The sequence below is a fragment of the Dendrobates tinctorius genome, unplaced genomic scaffold (genome assembly GCF_039654945.1).
Source record: "Dendrobates tinctorius isolate UK_male_01 unplaced genomic scaffold, ASM3965494v1 ptg000270l, whole genome shotgun sequence".
NCBI lineage: Eukaryota > Metazoa > Chordata > Amphibia > Anura > Dendrobatidae > Dendrobates > Dendrobates tinctorius.
In genome coordinates this window covers 10667290-10685762 of record NW_027361937.1, presented here as the reverse complement: position 1 = coordinate 10685762, position 18473 = coordinate 10667290, and the positions used below count along the sequence as shown (strand labels likewise).

Sequence of the window (18473 nt, the reverse complement as noted above, 5' to 3'; positions counted from 1 at the left end):
ATCCTCAGACTCAAAGGCTTCCCCCGGTGCCATTGACTGAAACAGGAGGCCCTCAATTTTTTCCTGAAACTGGAGAAATGTAAGGGGTCCTTGGGATTTTTTATATAGTACGAAACTGTTGTATGTGGCAGTTTGAAAAATTTAGATGGCCACCTTTTTGTACCGGGCCCTGGTCTTCCGCTTGAGCAGTTATGGTTGCAGAACCTTGTCTGATAAGTCAACGTCACCCATAAACTTATTATATTCTGTGACGCAGACTGGTTTTTCCTTGTCCCTGGTGGCACCCCTCTCTCTGACCGTTACAGTCGTGTCCTCATGCAGTGTGGTTAGCATGTAAACGTCCTTCCTGTCCTTCCACTTCACTGCAAGGAGTTGGTCATTGGCAAGTGAGAAAGACGCCCCCTGCTCCAAACGTCTGGACACCAACTGTGACGGAAACCCCACTCTATTTTTTCTGATTGTCCCACAGGCCCCTGTATTTGCAGCGTGGAGGGATTCATATAGGGGGACGCTTGTATAATAATTGTCCATATACACATGGTACCCTTGATGAAGAAAGGGTGTCATTAGCTCCCAGACAATTTTGCAGTCCTTACCTTCATAAATTAGGAAGGTGGAAGTGTACCCTGATGAGCTCTCACAAGTTTTGTATAATTTTATGCCGTATTTGGCATGCTTGGAGGGGATAAATTGGCGGAATGACAGACGGCCCTTGTAGCTCATCAAGGACTCGTCGACTGCCACATTTTTCTCCGGGGTATAGGAATTTAGAAATGAATTTTGCAGGAGGTAAATTAGGGGTCTCAATTTATTTAGCCGATCATAATTGGGGTCAGTTCTTGGGGGGGCTTGGGAATTGTCACTGAAGTGGAGGAATCTCATCAGGGCTTCATAACGGACTCGGGACATGATGGCTGCAAATATAGGGGTGCTGTGGACCGCTTTTGTTGCCCAGTAAGAGCCGAGTGTGGGGTTTTTTTTTTTACTAAACCCATATTCAGGGTAAGGCCTAAAAAATTTTTTATTTCAGGGATATTGGTGGGCATCCAGGAACGGGAATGAAAGGCAGTGGGTTTTTGGGAAATATATTGTCAGGCATATAGGTTTGTCTGGTGGACAATCAATTCTAGGACTTCGGGGGCTAATGAAAATTTGGAAATAATCAATTGGGTTAAATTAGTGACATCTACTCTTATTCCAGGGACATCAGAAAAAGGGGGAATTTGAGGGGAAAATGAGGTGTCGTCATACCACAGCGATGGGGAGACTGTGGTACTTGGCCCTGCCTCTGAAGCTTCAGCAGTGACGACCGACTCCGCTACCATCGGACTGAGGGATCCCGTCGTACTTCAGAGGCAGATTCTGTTTCGCTGCCGGAGCAAAGCAGGCTGTAAGCTAGCTCCGCGCTGTACGTTTTCAGCGCCATTTTATTTCCCTGCCTAATGAATACTAACCCTAATCTAACCCTTTTTTTCCCTCCTAACCCTAATATGTGTTACCCTAACCCTAGTAGCACGTATACCCTAACCCTAGTAGCACGTATACCCTAACCCTAGTAGCACGTATAACCCTAACCCTGGTAGCACGTATAACTCTAGCACGTATAACCCTAACCCTAGCACATATAACCCTAGCCCTAAAAAAATTAAAAAAAAAAAAATATATATATTTTTTTATCATCCCCTGACAATGGGGATGGGGATTTGGAGGGGTAATCTGATTTTTATGACGCTGAGGACGCAGCAAAATCAGATTTCACTTTGCTGACAGGGCAGCACTTGAGCTGTAGTTTATCTCCTCTCCCAGAACAACTACAAGGAGAGAAGAGAGACAGCACAGCCCAAGTGCTGCCATATTTACTAATATTGGGTGGTTTGATCACTGTGATAGGGTCTATCACAGTGATCAAAACCCAGCAACCAATGAGAAAATTCTCACTGGGTGTTGGCAGGCAGATCTTGGCGGGCGCCCTGCGCATGCGCCCGCCATTTTCTTTCTGCTGAGGAAGAAGGAGGAAGGAGGGGGGCCAGGAGAGTGGAGAAAATCCGACTGTGGGGGGCGCTGTTTCCTTTCTCCACAGAGCCTTTAATTAAAGGCGCTGTGGTTTAAGTACCCTTAGTGACCACCGTTAAAAGGCGTATCGGCGGTCGCTATGGGGTTAATTATAGGGGTAAATCCTGTTTACAAATTCCCTTTAATTCAATAATCTACTTGTTGTTTTTGCCTTTTAATATAAACTTTAAAGTTTAGTTGTTTCTTTTTTGTTCATAATATTTTGTTACGATAAGTTGAGTAGCTGGTTAAAATAAAATGTAAATCTACTTGATTTTCTTAGAACAATCCATTTTTCTGTAAGGTTGTCAATTACTGATGCGTTTTTCTAGCAAAGCCATCGAGCACTGACTGCTCCTGTCACATGTCTGGTTTGCATGACTGATTTTTTGCTTTGTTCTTCATAGCCCAGTCTTTGTGTATGGGCCTTGTGATGTGATCTAAGGTAATAAACAGTTTGATGCATGGACCAATTTGCCTAGAGTATAAGAGCAAGATAATATTAGCTCATGGCTTTTTATTAAATTCTGAGCTCGTATTTGTGTAATGGTCATATTTGGTCTGTTTGCCCCTAATTCTCATTTTACTGTTTATTCCACTTTGATCTCATTTTTCCCACGTGTTTCTCTTTTTAAATTGAAGCTCTGCTACTTTAGCCTTATTCAGACGCTCATGAATGCTGTTAGTTTATAGAACTGTTCACACATCCGTGTACTTTTTGCAGACCAAGAAGTCTGAAAAAACTCTCTGGGACATGTCTGCTTTTCATCTGAGTCATGGATCAAATTGTCCATACAAGCATGCTGTTGGCTTCCATGTGCTGTCTGTGGTTATCAATGTAATGGCTATGAGAAGCTTGCAGATATTTTATTTTGTCCTACGCCTCATTGGGGGACACAGAGACAGTGAGACAGTGGGTGTTATGCTGCTGCCACTAGGAGGACACTAAGCAATCAGAAAGAAAAAGTTAACTCCTCCCCTGCAGTATACACCCCGCAGCTGGATGAGATATCTCCAGTTCTTGCTTAGTGTCCGTAGGAGGCACTTGGGTCTGGTTTCAGACCCCACCGTTTTTATTTTAATTTTGAATTTTTCTGTAAATTTTTATTTTTTAATTAACGGAGTGAAGGGGGCGACAGTTCCTTTCTACGGCCCGCTCTCCCCCAAACCAACAACAGGCAAGCACGTGGAGTAACCCTTCAAGCACCTTTCCTGCAACGTTTTTGGGGCTGATTCCTCTACCTTTGGCGATGATGGAAGTTCCCGTCCGGGGCAGGACAGCGCTTACATACGCCCTGAATCAGCCCCATAGCTCTCCATCCCCTTATCATAGGGAGGGTCGATTGAGCGTGGCCCCTTTAAGAACTCCTCCAGCTCTGCTTCATCCTGGAGGATGAGAGCCTGCATAGAGGAACGAACCGCGCTGAACGATGGAGTGGAGGTATGGGGTCGGGTCCTGTCCCCCGGGGGTAGCGCTGATGTAGTCAGCGACGGTGCACCTTCTCTTTTTTTTTTTAAACCAGTTATTTTTATTTAGGTTTCAAAAGATTTTAAACAATAAACAGTGGATATCACTATACATGTAACAATTCACATATCTTGTAGTAATACAATCAAAGCCATCCCCACCTCCCCCCTCCCCCAATACTCCTTATGCCGGGTATACTTGAGAGTCTTAGCAATCATATCACCGCCATCCAGGCGGACCATATTTTTTCGAAAGTTCTTTCACCATGCCTTCGCCTGTAAATGCTTTCCTCTAAATGCATTACCATACGTGTCTGAGCAATAAATTCCCTACTAGTGGGGGGTTCCGAATCCTTCCATTTTCGTGCTATTAGTTTGCGTGCCACATACAGCAACCTCGCTATTGCCACTTTGTAATGTTCTGAGACAGGTATCCCATCCACCTCCCCCAAAACACACAGCACTGGATTCCTGTCGAGTGTACATGCATAAGCTCTCTCAATTTTGTTGATAACGACCAGCCAGTATGCCACCAGCCGCGGACACGACCATAGCATGTGTAACAGTCCGGCCTGGTCTGTGCCACATCTAGGGCAGCTAGAGTCTCCCCTCAAGCCCACCTTGAATAGGACCAGCGGTGTTTTGTATGTTCTATGTATTACATATAATTGGGAGAGCCGTGCCTGCTAGCTTAGAGAGATCTTCGGGACATATTCAAGAATAGCCTCCCATTGTTCTGTTGTGAGGGTACCCACCTCCCTCTCCCATTTACTCTTTGCAGTGAGGTGATTATCCCCCAGATAGGAGTGTAGTAGATCATGATATATGCTCGCAACGGTGCACCTTCTCAGCGCCCATCTTGGCCCTCACCGTCGCGCCCCCCTCGGCGCTACCGCGGGTAGCGCGAAAAATTTAGTCCCCAGCTTCCTGGTCTGCTAGGCCGCAATTTAAATGGCGCCGCCCTGGCCCGCCCACCGGCGCCTTCCTCGGGTAGGCTCAAAATCCAGGCCCCGGCTTTTCCGGCTTACTAGGCCGCAATTTGAATAGCGCCACCTGCGCTATTGGCGCCACCCCCTCGCTTTGGTGCCTCTCAGCCTGCACGAGAAGCGCGCTCCTAATCTCGGGGGCCATATCCTTTTTCCTCAGCTGGACACAAGCTTTTTTGATTCTGACACGTCTGCCCCTCAGAATCCTCCATCTGATCAAGAGTCACTTGATTCTCCTATAGAATCAGTTAACAAGATCCTGAAGTTGGATGAGGATAATGTTCCCGCTCCAACACATCCTATTTCTCTTAAGAAAACCAAGCGCATGCGTAGGTTATTTACCAGCCATTCGGATTTTAAGGCTATGTGCACATGTTGCGGATTCCGCTGCGGGTTTTTCCACGCGGAAGCGCAGGTAAAACCGCAGGTAAAGTGACCTGCGGTTTGGTCTGCGTTTTTGCCCTGCGGTTTCACACCTCTATTATGGTAAAGGTATGAAACCGCTGCGGAATCCGCACAAACAATTGACATGCTGCGGTTTGTAAACCGCAGCAAAACCGCGCGGAAAAATCTGCACCGTCAGCACAGCGTTTTTGAAACCCCATAGGGTTTCATTGTACTGTACATGGTCAGCAGAACTGCTGCGTTTCCGCAGGGCCAAAACCGCTGCGGAAACGCAGCAGAATCCGCAACGTATGCACATAGCCTAAGGAAGTGGTTCAGCAACATAGGGATTGTCCGCATAAGCGATTCACAGGGCACAAGTCTATTCAGGCTAAATACCCCTTTGACCCAGATCTAATGAAAGATTGGTTACAGTCCCCTCTGGTGGACCCGCCTGTATCGAGCCTGGCTTCAAAGACACTTCTGTCTGTGTCCGAGGGGTCCTCGATCGAAAACCCCTCCGATCGTCAGATTGACTACCTTGCCCGTTCAGTTTTTGAAGCTTCAGGAGCAGCGCATTTTCCATCTTTCGCGGCAATTTGGGTCACAAAAGCAATGGCCACTTGGGCAGAGGTCTTGAATACCTCCTTCCAGGACTCCAGTCTTCCTCCGGAAGCAACCGCGGTCGCCAGGCAGATAATTCACGCAGCGGACTTCGTGGAGGACGCCTCTTTTGACGCCGCCAACTGCGCAGCTCAAACTGCCGTTAATGCGGTATCCATTAGAAGAGCACTATGGCTCCGTGACTGGTGGGCGGATGCCGCATCCAAAAGATCCTTGACTACTTTCCCATTTCAAACAGGTCGCCTTTTTGGAGAGAAACTAGATCAACTCATTTCTGATGCTACCGGGGGAAGAGTAAATTTCTCCCTCAACAGAAAGCTGCTCGGCCGTTTCGCAACCAACAGCTGGCGCGCTTTCGTTCCTGTCGCAACAACTCCGGTTGGTCTTCCTCTACCTTTTCTTCCGGATCAGGTCCATCTTCGCGTGGGGACAGAGGCTCCCAGGTCTCGTACAGACCTAACCGTCCTTGGAAACCCAGACCTAGGGCTTCTGGTTCCAAAGGAGCCAGGTCTCAGAGATAAACCCAATGACTTGTTAAGGTATCCGGCGAACACCGATGAAGTAGGCGGCCTTCTACTTTCCTTCAGCCACACCTGGCTCGCGGTCGTCCATGACAAGTGGGTCAGGGAGCTAGTGTCCTCTGGATACAAGATAGAGTTTTCCTCTCCCCCTCCAACTCGTTTTTTCCTTTCCTCTCCAACCAAAGGAAAGACAACAGCCTTCCTCGGGCTGTTCAAGCTCTCTTATGGGACGGCGTCATCATTCCGGTCCCTCATCGCCAGAAGTTCAGAGGATTTTATTCAAACCTTTTTGTGGTTCCAAAGAAAGATTGTCACGGTTCGGCGATTCCGAATGGAATCTCTCCGGTCAGTGGTCGCTTCCATGGAGAAAGGAAAGTTCCTAGCATCCATCGACATCAAGGACGCTTAGCTTCACATCCCGATCTACCCGTCTCACCAGCAGTCCCTGCGCTTTGCAATTCACGAGGAACACTTCCAGATTGTGGCCTTGCCCTTCGGACTCGCCACTGCCCCCAGGGTCTTTACCAAGGTCATGGTGGCTGTCATGGCCATTCTCCACTCTCGGAGTAGTAGTGTTACCGTATCTCGACGACCTGCTCATCAAGGGTCCGTCCCTTTCAGCCTGCGAAGAATCTGTGGAGATAACAGTAAATACACTTTCACGCCTGGGGTGGAAGATAAACTTTGAAAAGTCTTCCCCGAAACCGGCTCAGCAAATCTCCTTTTTAGGAATGATCTTGGACACTTCCCGTAGGTTGTTCATTCTCCCTCCAGAAAAGACGCAAGCTTTACAACAGGCAGTGCGAACTCTTTCCCGTCCAGCTTCTCACTCCATTCGTTTCAGCATGAGAGTTCTTGGAAAAATGGTAGCTGCCATGGAAGCAGTTCCGTTTGCACAGTTCCATCTGCGTCCCTTACAACACCAGTTGCTGTCAGCTTGAGACAAGAACCCGTTCTCCCTGGACCGTCGGATTCTTCTGTCCCTGCGGGTCAAGCAAGCCCTCAAGTGGTGGACTCTGAAGTCCTCCCTGAATCAAGGAAGGTCTTTTCTCCCAGTAAGACGCAAGTCTTCTCGGCTGGGGTGCGGTCTTTCGTCACCACACTGCATAGGGTCGTTGGTCAACCCAAGAATCACGTCTCCCCATCAACATCTTAGAGGTTCGAGCGATCAGATTGGCTCCACGGAGTTTCCACCATCTCGCAGGTCACCCCATCAGGATCCAATCAGACAATGCCATGGCTGTAGCGTATATCAACCGCCAGGGAGGTACCCGGAGCAAGATGGCCATGCACGAAGTGAGTCACATCCTCCATTGGGCAGAGACCAACCATTCCTCCATCTCAGCAATTCACATCCCCGGCGTGGAAAATTGGGTGGCAGATTTTCTCAGTCGCCAAGGCATTGCCTCAGGAGAGTGGTCTCTTCATCCAGAAGTCTTTCACCAGATCTGTCTTCGTTGGGGGACTCCGGATGTGGACCTCATGGCCTCCAGGCTAAACAAGGTGTCTCGGTTCATTGCCCGATCGCGCGATCCATACTTCCGTACATCTTTGCCCCTTTTCCCTTGCTTCCGAGGGTCGTCAAGAAGATCAGAGCAGAGGGAGTGCCTGTGATCCTAGTCGCGCCAGTTTGACCGCGCCGAGCATGGTATACAGAACTAATACAGCTAGTCGCCGATGTTCCCTGGCGACTTCCAGATCGCTCGGATCTGCTTTCTCAGGGCCCAATTTACCACCAGAACTCCAGGGTCCTGTCTTTGACGGCATGGCTGTTGAATCCTGGATTTTAGCACAGGCTGGATTCTCTCCCGACGTCATCTCCACCATGATTAGTGCTAGGAAGCCCGTATCCAGACGTATCTATCACCGCACCTGGAAAATATTCTTTTCATGGTGCAAAGATCATGGTCGTTCCCCTTTGGTATTCTCCATTCCAAGAATATTGGAGTTTCTTCTATCCGGACTAAGATCAGGTCTCGCGCTTAGCTCGCTCAAGGGCCAAATTTCGACCTTGTCAGTGCTTTTCCAACAAAGAATTGCCACCAAACCTCAGGTCAGGACGTTTATTCAAGGAGTCTCCCATGTAGCGCCTCTTTATAGGAATCCATTAGAACCATGGGACCTTAACCTGGTTCTCGGGGCCTTACAAGAGGATCCTTTTGAACCGCTGCAGGACGTGTCATTGACCATCCTCTCTTGGAAAGTGGTCTTTCTAGTAGCCATCACGTCAATCAGACGAGTTTCGGAATTGGTAGCTCTGTCCTGCCGTTCTCCGTTCCTAAATTTTCATCAGGACAAGGTGGTTCTCAGAACGTCCCCGTCCTTCATGCTCAAGGTCGTTTCCTCTTTCCATCTCAACGAGGAAATTGTTTTGCCTTCCTTTTGTCCGGCACCAGTCCATCGCATTGAGAAGGCCCTCCACACCCTGGATGTGGTTAGGGCGCTGAGACGGTACATCTCGCCGACGGCTCCCTTCCGCAGGTCAGATGCCCTGTTCATACTTACTCAGGGACATAGGAAAGGCCTAGCCGCGTCCAAAGCAACGCTAGCCAGGTGGATTCGCTCTGCGATTCAGGAATCATACTGTGTCAGGAACGCGCCCGTCCCTGTGGGGATTAAGGCGCACTCTACCCAGTCAGTGGGCGCCTCGTGGGCCATTCGGCACCAGGCCACGACAGAACAGGTCTGCAAGGCTGCGACTTGGTCCAGTCTGCATACCTTTTCAAAACATTACCAAATTCATTCTCAGGCCTCTGCAGATGCAGCTCTCGGCAGACGCATCCTGCAATCGGCACTAACTCAGTCTTAACTCAGAGGTACATGATGGGGTATTAGCAGATGTAAGCTCCCCACCCAGGGACTGCTTTAGGACGTCCCACTGTCTGTGTCCTCCAATGAGGCGTAGGAGAAATAGGGATTTTTGTGTACTCACCGTAAAATCCTTTTCTCCGAGCCATTCATTGGAGGACACAGCACCCGCCCTGTTTAGCCTACTGGCTCATTTGTTGCATTCTTAGGTTTTGACATAGTTCGTTACTGTTGACTGTTTAAGCTCCTACTGCTTTTTTCACTGAACTGGAGCTCATCCAGCTGCGGGGTGTATACTGCAGGGGAGGAGTTAACTTTTTTTCTTTCTAATTGCTTAGTGTCATCCTAGTGGCAGCAGCATAACACCCACTGTCTCTGTGTCCCCCAATGAATGGCTCGGAGAAAAGGATTTTACGGTGTGTACACAAAAATCCCTATTTTTTCATCAGTGAAAATTACTGATGAAATATTGATAAAAACTGAAATACTGACCAAATGCTTAAGAAAATCTGATCCTATGCACTGAATAACAGTCTGTTTTTATGTATAGGAAAAATCATGGATGTCTGAATGAGGCACTAACCCCTTCTCGACCTTTGACGCCACATAAGCGTCATGAAAAGTCCTGCCAATACGACCCATGACGCCTATGTGGCGTCACGAATTGATTGCCCCACTGCAGGTCGGGTGACCGGGGTCTCTGAAAGGTCACCCGACCCGCACACAGAGGACCCTTTATAGTTAACACCAGGGGGCGTGGCTTAGCCCCCATGTGCCTACGATCGCTCTGATTGGCTGTTAGGCTGTTTCACTTTTATCAGAGCGATTTGTAATATTTCACCAATGAAATTTGGTGAAATATTACAATCCAGCCATGGCCGATGCTACAATAGCATCTGCCATGGCTGGAGACCGAGACCCGACCCCCCCCCCCACACTGACTGGCGGGGGCGATCGGCCCCCACCACCGACGGACATCGGCTATCTGCCGCCACCATTAATTTCAGCTCCCCTCTCCCTTCCCTCCGCCCCCCCACCTTCCGATTCCCCCCCATCATCCCCCACGGTACCTACAAAGTCCCTTTGGCCGTCCTGGTGTCCCGCCGTCCTGGATGATAGGTGCCATCATCTTGGAAAATGGTTGGCTGCAGATTAATTTTTTCATTTTGATCACTGTGATAAACTCAGTGATGAAAATAAAAAAAAAAGTAAATACACCCCCCTTTATCAATCCCATAGGTAGGTACAAGTAATAAAATAAAAAAAAAAATTTATTTTTCCATTAGGGTTGGAATTAGAGATAGGGTTAGGGGTGGAATTAGGGTTAGGGTTGTAATTAGGGTTAAGATTAGGGGTGGGTTGGGGTTGGGATTAGGATTAGGCTTGTGGTTAGGGTTACAGTTGGGATTAGGGTTAGGGGTGTGTTGGGCTTAGGGTTGTGGTTAGAGTTATGATTAGGGTTGGGATTAGGGTTAGGGGTGTGTTGGGGTTAGTTAGAGATAGAATTGAGGGGTTTCCACTGTTTAGGCACATCACAGGGTCTCCAAACGCGACATGGCGCCACCATTTATTCCAGCCAATTTAGCGTTCAAAAAGTCACAGTGCTCCCTCCATTCCGAGCCCCGACGTATGCCCAAACAGTGGGGTACCCCCACATATGGGGTACCAGCGTACTCAGGACAAACTGGAAGACAACTTTTGGGGTCTAATTTATCCTGTTACCCTTGTGAAAATAAAAAAATTGTGGGCTAAAAATCATTTTTTGAGAAAAAAAATGATTTTTTATTTTCACAGCTCTGCGTTTTAAACTTCTGTGAAGCACTTGGGGGTTCAAAGTGCTCACCACACGTCAGGGGTGTAAATAGAACTGATTGGGCCCCATAGCAAACTTTTAAACGGGGCCCCTTCAAAGACACACCCCCTTCAAGACGCACCCCCTTCAAGACGCACCCTCTTACCGATAATGCATTCTAGAGTCACATTAAGTAACAGAATTAGAAATAATGTAACACAATTATTCCTAATCCTGTAACTCAGTCAATACAATCAAATTAGTTAAGCATTGATAATCCAGTGCTGCGAAATCATAGTGTACATTTTTTCCCGCCAGGGCCCCGGATCCCCTACACTACACACACCGGGCCGGCGGGCCCCCAAGACAGCATTGGCCACCCACAGCACCCTCCGGAGCGCCGCAGTAATGTACTTCAGTGGTCCCCAACCTTTTTTGCACCAGGGACCGGTTTCAAGCAAGACCATTCTTCCATGGCCCGGCAGGGCGGGGATGGTGGTGTGGCAGGGGCAGGGCTTTGGTCATAAGGGGGTGGGGCTATGGACACGGTTGTAGTTTAGCAGTGCATACTTATCACTTAATTATAACATTTATAATGTGACTCAACTCACCATAGGTTTTGAATGAGTGGGAGCACCTGGCTTGTTTCTCTGTTTCAGTGGGAGCACTGGGCTACTTCTACTGATGAATGTCACTGCTAATGATGATTGGAACCTACAAGGAAATGGAGCATTGAGCACTTAGAAAAAATTATACTGGACTACTGTACATGCTGATTATTTTCTAATCATCAGAAAGTGTATGTGTGGCTCCCCCCCGTCCTGTCCAGCTCTGTGTGGCACCCCCTGTTGTATGCATGGCTCCCCTGTCCCATCCTTGTATACATGGCTCTGCTCACATGCTCCCATCCTTGTACGCATGGCTCCGCTCCCACCCTCCCATCCTGTATACATGGCTCCGCTCCCACTCTCCCATCCTGTATACATGGCTCCTCTCCCACCCTCCCATCCTGTATATATGGCTCTTTTCCCACTCTCCCATCCTGTATATATGGCTCTGCTCCCACTCTCCCATCCTGCATAGATGGCTCCGCTCCCACCCTCCCATCCTGTATACATGGCTCTTTTCCCACTCTCTCATCCTGTATACATGGCTCTGCTCCCACTCTCCCATCCTGTATACATTGCTCTGCTCCCACTCTCCCATCCTGTATACATGGCTCCCCTGTCCTATCCTGTATGCATGGCTCCGCTCCAACCCTCCCTCCCTTGTATATATGGCTCCGCTCCCACTCTCCCTCCCTTATATATATGGCTCTGCTTCCACCCTCCCTCCTTTGTACATATGGCTCAGCTCCCTCTCCCTTCCTTGTATATATGGCTCCGCACACTCTCCCTCCCTTGTATATATGACTCCACTTCCACCCGTGTATGTATGGCTGGGCTCCCCCATCATACTCACCCTCACGCCACTGAACTTCCCTCCCCTCGCTGATCTTCCCTCCCTGCATCTCGCGGCGCTTCAGCTTCTTCCTGTGCGGATCGGTCACGTGCTACCGCTCATTAAGGTCCATGAATATGGACGCCACACCTATGGGAGAGGAGTGGCGTCCCTATTCATGACCTTAAATGAGCGGTACACTTGACCGCTCAGCTCTGGATGAAGCCGCCGCGCCGACAGGTACCTCTATGCAGGGTATCAGCTGCTACACAGCCGCCGGCTCCCCTTCTGTCCGCGGACCGGCAAGAGCACTGCAACGGCCCGGTGCTGGGCCGCGGACCCGTGGTTGGGGACCCCTGATGTACTTACCGTATTTTTCGCTTTATAAGACACTCCGGATTATAAGACGCACCCCAAATTTTGAGGAGAAAAATAGGAAAAACTTTTTTTAATAAAATGGTGGTGCCTCTTATAATCCAGGCGTCTTATTGCTTACCGGGGGTGGTGGCTGCGGTGAAGCGGGGTCCCAGGGTCGCTGCTGGAGGAGGCAGGAGTGGGGTGATACTGCAGGCCGCAGGAAGGGATGAGAGGGTGCCCCGATGTGCATCGCGCTGCCAGGGGGGCTCGTGCTGCTACCAGGGGTCTGTGCTGCTACCAGGGGGGCTCATGCTGCTAACGATTGGAGCTAATTTTCCATTCAAAAAGTCAAATGGCGCTCCTTCCCTTCTGAGCACTGCCGTGTGCCCAAACAGTGGTTCCCCCCACATATGGGGTTGCAACGTACTCAGGACAAACTGGACAACAACTTTAGGGAACCAAATTATTCTGTTAACCTTGGGAAAATAAAAAATAGCGGGCTAAAAAATCATTTTTGAGGGAAATGATTTTTTTTTTATTTTCATGGCTCTGCGTTTGTAAACTTCTGTGAAGCACTTGGGGGTTCAAAGTACTCACTACACATCTAGATAAGCTCCTTGGGGGGTCTAGTTTCCAAAATGGGGTCACTTGTGGGGGGTTTCTACTGTTCAGGCACATCAGGGGCTCTGCAAACGCAACATGATGCCCGCAGAACATTCTATCAAAGTCTGCATTCCAAAATAGCGCTCCTTCCCTTCTGAGCTCTCCCATGCGCCCAGACAGTGGTCCCCCACCACATATGGGGTATCAGTGTACTTAGGACAAATTGCACAACAACTTTTGTGGTCCAATTTCTCCTGTTATCCTTGTGAAAATAAAAAATAGCCGGCTAAAAAATTATTTTTGAGGGAAAAAAAATGATTTTTTATTTTTACTGCTCTGCGTTATAAACTTCTGTGAAGCACTTGGGGATTCAAAGTGCTCACCACACATCTAGATAAGTTCCTTGGGGGGTCTAGATTCCAAAATGGGCTCACTTGTGGGGGAGGTCCAATGTTTAGGTACACAGGGGCTCTCCAAACGCGACATGGTGTCCGCTAACGATTCGAGCTAATTTTCCATTCAAAAAGTCAAATGGTGCTCCTTCCCTTCCGGGCCCTGCCGTGCGCCCAAACAGTGGTTTATGACCACATATGAGATATCGGTGTAGTCAGGAGAAATTGCCCAACAAATTTTATAATCTATTTTATCCTGTTGCCCATGTGAAAATGAAAAAAACTGAGGCTGTTTGTGAAAAAAAAAAAGTCCTTTTTTTTTTTTTTTTTTACGGATCAATTTGTGAAGCACCTGGGGGTTCAAAGTGCTCACTATGCATCTAGATAAGTTCCTTGGAGGATCTAGTTTCCAAAATGGGGTCACTTGTGGGGGAGCTCCAATGTTTAGGCACACAGGGACTCTCCAAACGCGACATGGTAACCGCTAAATATTCCAGCGTATTTTCCATTCAAAAAGTTAATTGGCGCTCCTTCTCTTCTGAGCCCTGCCGTGCGCCCAAACAGTGGTTTATGACCACATATGAGGTATCGGTGTACTCAGGAGAAATTGCCCAACAAATTTTAGGATCCGTTTTATCCTGTTACCCATGTGAAAATGAAAAGATTAATGCTAAAAGAAAATTTTTGTTGGAAAAATTAAAATGTCCATTTTTTCCTTCCACGTTGCTTTAGTTCCTGTGAAGCACCTGAAGGGTTAATAATCTTCTTGAATGTAGTTTTGAGTAGCTTGAGGGGTGCAGTTTTTAGAATGGTGTCACTTTTCGGTATTTTCTGCCATATAGACCCCTCAAAGTGACTTCAAATGTGAGGTGGTCCCTAAAAAAAAAAAAAAAAAAGTTTTGTATATTTTGTTGTAAAAATGAGAAATCGCTGGTCAAATTTTAACCCTTATAACTTCCTAACAAAAAAAAATGTTTCCAAAATTGTGCTGATGTAAAGTAGACATGTGGGAAATGTTATTTAACAACTATTTTGTGTCACATATCTTCTCTCTGGTTTATTTAACAGAATAAAAATTCAAAATTTTAAAATTGCAAAATTTTCAAAATTTTCGCCAAATTTCCGGGTTTTTTTTTTACAAATAAATGCAAAAATTATCGACCTAAATTTACCACTAACATGAAGCCCAATATATCACGAAAGAACAGTCTCAGAATCGCTAGGATGCGTTGAAGCGTTCCTGAGTTATTACCTCATAAAGGGGGACACTGGTCAGAATTGCAAAAAATGGCCAGGTCATTAAGGTCAAAATAGGCTGGTTCATGAAGGGGTTAAAGATATTTGCTGTAAGGCACAATCTCGCCTTCTCATAACACGTTTATTTTTTTCTTCCACAATATTTAGGTCAAAAGGGGGTTGCAACATATTTTCATGCCCCTTTTAATTATTGACCTCTTTGGAAAGATTCTTGAAGGGGGGGGGACCCCTTATGAACACCTTACCTTGCAACCACTTCATAGTCTCAGCACATTAATTGCCACCTTCAGGCTATGTGCCCACGTTGCGTTTTTGCAGCGTTTTTTTCCTGAGCAGAAACGCATGCCCTTGAAATGAAAAACGCATGCGATTTTTGACACGCGTTTTTGACGCGATTGTCAAGCGTTTTTCCATGCGTTTTTGCCCACAGAATGGATGGTATGCGGAATCGCGGGCGATTCCGCAAAATTAATGAACATGCTGCGTTTTTTACCGCTAAGCGTTTCCGCAGCGGTAAAAAACGCACCATTGGCACAACATGTGCGTTTTGTATTACAAATGCATTGGATGCATTTTTTAAGCGTTTCCGCGGCAGAATCGCGCGTTAGAAAACGCCGTGGAAACGCGTAAAAAACGCATCGTGGGCACACAGCCTCAGTGCATTAAAATTTTCCTCTCCCCATGAGCAGTGTCAATAATCTAAGTTGAACTGTTGTAGTCGCAATAGTCGTTTATCTGTTATTTACTCAGATACTTTACAATAAATATGGCTTTTTAATTTCAGACCACATGGAATCCATCTGTCGACTTGTGGTGGCATGAACTTGTGAAGAATGCCAGCACGGAGTGTGAGCCAGAGTGGTGTGATGCTGAAGATGAGCTATTTATTCTTTACACCAGTGGGTCTACCGGCAAGCCCAAAGTAAATGCATACACTCATGGTCAAAAACGGACCGTAGTAAAAGAATCAGTTATTTAGTGATTTTTCTACTCTACAGGGAGTTGTTCATACTGTAGGAGGTTACATGATCTTCACTGCCACCACATTCAAGTATGTGTTCGATTACCATCATGATGATATATACTGGTGCACTGCTGACATCGGTTGGATTACTGGGCACTCCTACCTCGCCTATGGGCCTTTAGCTAATGGGGCAAGCAGTGTGTTGGTAAGTAAATTCTTCAGACAAGATGTAACCCCTTTTGAAAATTGCAAATGTATTCAAGCCTTTTAGTGTCTGTTGATTTCCTTTTACCATTATTTATTAAGTATAATTCTGTTTTCAGTTTGAAGGACTACCCATATACCCAGATATTAGCCGCATGTGGCAGATTATTGATAAGTACAGTGTAAGCAAATTCTACACGGCCCCAACAGCAATTCGCCTGCTGATGAAGTATGGAGAGGAGCCAGTGAAAAGGTACCACATCAGCCTTTCCTAAATTGGAATTTTTGCCTTTTAGATAACCCACATTAGTTAATATAATCATTATGCACAGATTAGTGTGTGTTCATTTAAGGTCAACTAGTAAAATCACAGCACTGTGGAACCAGATAACTACAAATAATTTTTGCTGTGGGTAGTTTCGCACGTCCATTAAATCTTCCGTTGGTTTCCACAAGTTCTGTCTGTATAACCAGAAAAAAACACCACATTCTCTAAATGATGTGCACCCTCATGGAAATCAGATAAACTCTATTATAGTTAACTCCTTCACTACCTTGGGATTTTCAGTTTTGCGTTTCCGTTTTTTGCTCCCCTTCTTCCCAGAGCCATAACTTTTTTTTTTTTTTTAATTTATTATTTTTCGGTTAATATGACCATGTGATGGCTTGTTTTTTGCAGGACGAGTTGTACTTTTGAACGCCACCATTGATTTTACCATATGGTGTACTGGAAAGCGAGGGGAAAAAATTCAAAGTTCGTGAAATTGCAAAAAAGTGCAATTCCACAATTGTTTTTTGTTTTTGTGATTTTATCATGTTCACTAAATCCTAAAACTGACCAACCATTATGATTCTCTGGGTCCTTATGAGGATGCAGATACCAAACATGTAAAGATTCTTTTTTTATTTAAGTAATGAAAAAAAATCAGACGTTTGCAAAAAAAGGAAATACTGAGGCCCGTAGCATCTCCGTTACTCTGTCGCCTAATTGGGGGACACAGAACCTTGGGTGTTATGCTGCTGTCCACTAGGAGGCGACACTATGCATAATCTGAAAAAGATTAACTTTGGCTCCTCCTCTGCAGTATACACCCCTGGACGGCGTCAGCCTTCTCCAGTTTTTGCTTAGTGTCGCAAGGAGGCACACCTTTTTTCTTCCGTTTTTTTCCTTTTTTTCACGGAAATACAGATGAAGAAAAGTGGGTCTCCAGCGAGACTCCCGGCATGGCTCCCTCCTCGGTCCCCTATTAGGGGTACCCGGTTGAGGTCGAGGTGGTTTTTTTCCCCATGTCGCTCCCTCCCCAGTCCCTCGGGTCCTGGTTCGAGGTCGAGACCCCCCTCCTTCCCCAACCCCTTTAAGGGGTCTGGGTTGAGGTTGAGGTGAGGATGAAAACCCCCTGACGGTGACAGACGCACCCTCCCTAATCCCCCCACAGGGGGTATTAGGTTGAGACGCCTCAGGTAGGGTCGGAGATCAGGCAGCATTCCGCAGCTTCCAGGGACCCCAGGCCGGCTGAGGGATCCTGTGGGGGCCGGGGGAGGGTGCGGACTGGATGGCACAGCAGAAACAGGGCTTTTGCTGCGTCCCTGTCTCTGCAGCAGCAGCGGCTCCATAGCCCCTCAGGGGCCCCCCATACAAAAACCGCTACCCCTGCTACCCCCACCGCTATCCAGTCGACCGTTCTGGGGGGGTCTGGTACAAATCCGCCCCCCCCCCGGACTACCGCGCCGCTCTGGAGCCCTCCTGGGCATCAGGCTTTAAATTTAGACCGCGGCTTCGGCCTAGCTGAAGCCGCCGCCTTTTCCCCGCCCCCCGGATGACCAAAATGACACACTGGAGTGTCATAGAAGGGGCGGATTGAGGCAGAAAGGGGGCATTTTTACACAGCCCAGCGCGCCCTTTTCAGCTCTCCGCCCCCTCCTCCCTCTCCTCAGAGCCCCGGTGGCCATTTTTTCTGGATGAGATCCAGGAGAGAAGCATCACAGCGGTCTCCGGGGGACACAGAACTTGGATCTGTCGGCGCTGGACCTAGGGGCACACCGGTGGGGTAAGCTCACAGCTGGGTGCTCATTACTCAGCTGTGAATCTATACTTCCTATAAGGCTTTCTGTGGGTTCCCTCTGCGTAGCCACCCCTGTACAATCCCTTATAGCCAGCCTCTGTGCACTATGCCGGGCTCAAGGAAAAGAACCAGGCAGGAATGTTTCTATGCATTCTGTACAGCCTGCAAAGCCACGCTCCCTAGTGGCAGCACGTATCCGCACTGCGGGGACTGCATCCAGAACTCTGGGTCAGAACCACAGGGAGTCCCTACTGACGCTTCAGTGTCACAGGCCACGCCGGAATGGGCAACTCAGATGTCTCAGTCTATGTCACAGTCCATAGACAACCTAACTGCTACATTGCTGCAAGCTCTGCAGAGTCGGGCCCCGGCTATGGACGGTACACAGCAAACGGACAGCTTGTCTCAGGAACATGCTGCTTCCGACTCTCACAGACGTAAGCGGACTCACAGGTCTCGATCACCTGAGTCGCACTATAGCACAAGGTTGTCCCCCTCTAGGGAGAGACAGCGTCATTCCAGGTCTCCTGGGCAGTCCCCTGCCACAGACAGACAGTGC

General features: G+C 47.8%; 1 protein-coding gene across 3 annotated transcripts in view; it reads left to right on the top strand.

Moving 5' to 3' along the window:
• Positions 1-18473, top strand: part of ACSS2 (acyl-CoA synthetase short chain family member 2) — a 118944-nt gene that overhangs the window by 64924 nt on the left and 35547 nt on the right. For all 3 annotated transcript variants that reach the window (XM_073559430.1, XM_073559433.1, XM_073559431.1), the window contains 3 exons: positions 15468-15605; positions 15682-15852; positions 15971-16104. In XM_073559430.1, coding sequence (XP_073415531.1) covers positions 15468-15605; positions 15682-15852; positions 15971-16104 — 443 coding nt within the window. The remainder of the gene's footprint in view (positions 1-15467; positions 15606-15681; positions 15853-15970; positions 16105-18473) is intronic.